The sequence below is a fragment of the Cyprinodon variegatus genome, unplaced genomic scaffold (assembly GCF_000732505.1).
Source record: "Cyprinodon variegatus isolate N-32 unplaced genomic scaffold, C_variegatus-1.0 Scaffold148, whole genome shotgun sequence".
Lineage (NCBI taxonomy): Eukaryota > Metazoa > Chordata > Actinopteri > Cyprinodontiformes > Cyprinodontidae > Cyprinodon > Cyprinodon variegatus.
In genome coordinates, this window is record NW_015150601.1 from 1,002,429 (window position 1) to 1,005,846 (window position 3,418).

General features: G+C 36.8%; 1 protein-coding gene across 1 annotated transcript in view; it reads right to left on the minus strand.

Annotated features, from left to right (window-relative positions):
- Positions 1 to 3,418, minus strand: part of ablim3 (actin binding LIM protein family member 3) — a 66,759-nt gene that overhangs the window by 35,415 nt on the left and 27,926 nt on the right. Inside the window, exons 6-8 of the mRNA XM_015377190.1 lie at positions 1,349 to 1,436; positions 1,197 to 1,255; positions 1,037 to 1,108 (exon numbers count right to left, since the gene is read on the minus strand). Of these exons, the coding sequence (XP_015232676.1) occupies positions 1,037 to 1,108; positions 1,197 to 1,255; positions 1,349 to 1,436 (219 nt within the window). The remainder of the gene's footprint in view (positions 1 to 1,036; positions 1,109 to 1,196; positions 1,256 to 1,348; positions 1,437 to 3,418) is intronic.

Consider the following 3,418-nt stretch of genomic DNA (forward strand, 5'->3'; position numbering starts at 1 on the left):
ACCCTATGTATAGAGGCCCATTTCCAGCAACTATCACTCCAGTGGTCTAATAGTACAATGTGTTTGCTCATTGGCTCAGAAGGCTAATTGATGATTAGAAAACCCTTGTGCAATCATGTTCACACATCTGAAAACAGTTTAGCTCGTTACAGAAGCTACAACACTGACCTTCCTTTGAGCAGATTGAGTTTCTGGAGCATCACATTTGTCAATTAAACGCTAAAATGGCCAGAAAAAGAGAACTTCCATCTGAAACTCGACAGTCTATTCTTGTTCTTAGAAATTAAGATTCCAAACTTTTGAACAGTAGTGTACCAAAAAAACTCCTCAGATAAGAATAGCACTACTGCATTTTGTTTCACTCAAAAAATAGAGTTAAAAGTATCCAGAACGTATTTAATGGAAAGGTTACTCAAGGACTGAGTATTTTTACTATTTAAATGTATGTAATAAAGTTATTTGCTAATTCAGGTTTTTTATAATAGATAACAAATGAATAAAAATATCATAATTGGTAACAATTCCAACAAATCCAGGCAGAAGACACACATCTTTGTTTTAACATCAAACTTATGAAACTGATCCTAAATAGGTGGTTTATTTTTAAGTGTGCAAATGACCTGTAGTGACAATATTTATTTTCATTGTATATTAATTAGCCTAATTAGCTTGTGCACCAAATGTCATGGTTGGTTCACCAGATAAATGGTATTTAACAAACATTTTCCATCAACATTAACTGTGTTTTAGTCTGGAGCCCTTTTGTTAAAGACAAGGTTTTTCATTAATCGGTAAAGATACAGTCAATGCAGTAGACACACATTTTGCGTAGATATTATTCATCTTAAAATAAAAATTAAAGCAAAAAAAAGTATACACTCACCGGCCACTTTATTAGGTACACCTTTCCAACTGCTCGTTAACACTTAATTTCTAAGCAGCCAATCACATGGCGGCAACTCAGTGCATTTAGGCATGTAGACATGGTCAAGACAANAAACAATATATAGCAGCTGTGGATTTATTGGTTACTTACACATATAACTCTGCTTGGAGAACCAATGGAGGATCCTGGGGGGGAGATGGAGGTCTCTGATAGACGTCTGGGCTGAAAAGACAATATCAGACAAAGAAAAGTAAAGATGTGAAGTCTTTTTATTCATCTGATGTTTTGTTTTTAAACAAACTCAGCTCACTCTAAGTCTTCTCTCTGCCCTCGCCGCCTGCTTGCATAACGGGTGCCACACCTCACAACCTGACGACAAGGAGGAAAGAAACTTGGGCGTCGACACATACGGTGCATTCAGTGACAATGGTTACTTCTGAGGTTGATAGGGGGGGGATTTACCTGTCAGGTACATTTCTTCCCCTTCTTTGAACATGGTGTTACAGCGGGCACATCGAGCGCATGTGGGATGGTAATGCTTCCCTCCTGCCTGAGAGAAAGAGGTGTGGCTCAGCATAAATTACCATAATAGGAAACCTCACACACTGAGGGGTTAAGCTACAGAGTGTTAAACTACCCTGAGCAGGACATTATATCCATATGTTTTCCAAACTGCACCACATCAACCTGACCTCCAGTGACCTGGTTGTGTTGAGAAATGCTTCTGCTGCTTTATGCAGCAAGGAGAACATCGCATTCTACCTCTAGGTGATTCACAACTGAAATAAATGAATGTTTAATATAAATATCTTTCATAAACAGGACTATACCCTGAAAAGTTTTCTATTTTGATTAATTAAAACCACAAAATGTATAATATTTTATTGTATTAAAAATTAAAAAGTTATAAAAAATGTTATATTTTTAAAGATATTTTTTTCCAGTGTAGTCCTGTTTCTCTGAATGTGACTAACTGGATGTGCTTCTTCATCCTCTGACATGGGAGCTGGCTCGGAGCTCGTCTGCCTGGCTGTGTGTTTCCTGGACGGGGCCGCCTTTGGAGCTGGTTGACAGTTGCTTTTTGTATCTATGCTTCTTTTTCTATGTCTGCTTCTGTCTCCTTGAACCCCAGTCGGCCTCAGCAGATGGCCGCTCACACTGAGCCTGGTTCTGCTGGAGGTTTTTTTCCTATTAAAAGGGAGTTTTTCCTCTCCACTGTCGCTACAAGCATGCTTAGTGTGAGGGATTGCCTACGAGTCAACGAGTCTTTGCAATCAGCTGTTTTTTCTTAGAAAACGTAGCATCAATCTGACTGGATGATCTGGTGAACTGTAAAGTGCCTTGAGATGACGTGTTGTGAATTGGCGCTATAGTAATAAACTGAACTGAATTGTTAAAAATTAAATAGCTCAGTACAGAGAACAAAACTGTCCTTCATTTTCTTAAAAGCATTTTCATGAACTCATACAAAAAAGATCCCCACAGCATAATACTTCCCCACCATGCTTCCATTATGCACAGCTGATGTAACCTTCTATCCAATTAAGTCAAAACATTCAGATTTTTATTCACCTGATCAGCCAACCCAATGTGTACATGCATGTCTTCACCCTAAGTTTTTTTCCATGATCATTCTTCCTTTCTGTAAATCCTAAATAAAAGCCTACATTTTTGAGTCCAAACAAACCAGTAATTTTGACAGATTTGCCTGTGTAAATTCTCAGTCATCCGGGTCATGATAACAAAACAGAAAAAAGGCTTAAATCTGAGTCAACTTGACTTTAGCTCAGTTTTTCTGAAGGAGTTTGGACACCTATCCAGAAGTTTGTCAATTCCAGATGTGTTTAAAGTGCACTACCGTTCAAAAGTTTGGGGTCACCCGTTACTCTTCCCATGTCTCTGCAGCAGGCTCTAATGTTTGGTCTGGTGGTTGTAAAACGAGTTATTCTGAGGGAATGGAAATCCTCTACACCTCCATGTTTTAAAAAATGGCTCAATGATGTGGTGTCCTGTATCTATCTCGAAGAAATTTGATACTCTTTGTCAGACAATCACGATAAGTTTCTAGATGTGTGGGGTCCTTTTAATAGACATATTCAAAATAATGGGTTAAAATGACTCTTTTCTGGACCTCTTTTTTTTCATTATTTATTATCTCAATACTGTCATCCTTTATTGTATTCTTTTTATTGATATCCCATGTTTTATGTTGATCTGCTTGATACAATGTCTGCAGAATTATTTTTTGTCCTCTTTGACTCTGCCTCATGCTTTAATATGCTCTATTAATATAATAATAATATATTATTCTCTTATCAGTTCTTCAGTTTGCTGACACTGTTTTGTCTTGTTTTTTGTTTTGTTGTACTTGTTTTCTGTTCTGCTATATTTTATTTTATTTTTTCTCTTTTTTGTCTTGTCTGTTTAACTCTGAAAATGCATAAAAAAATAAAAAAATAAAAAAAGTTTGGGGTCACGTTGAAATGTCCTTATTTTTGAAGGAAAAGCACTGTACTTTTCAATAAAGATAAC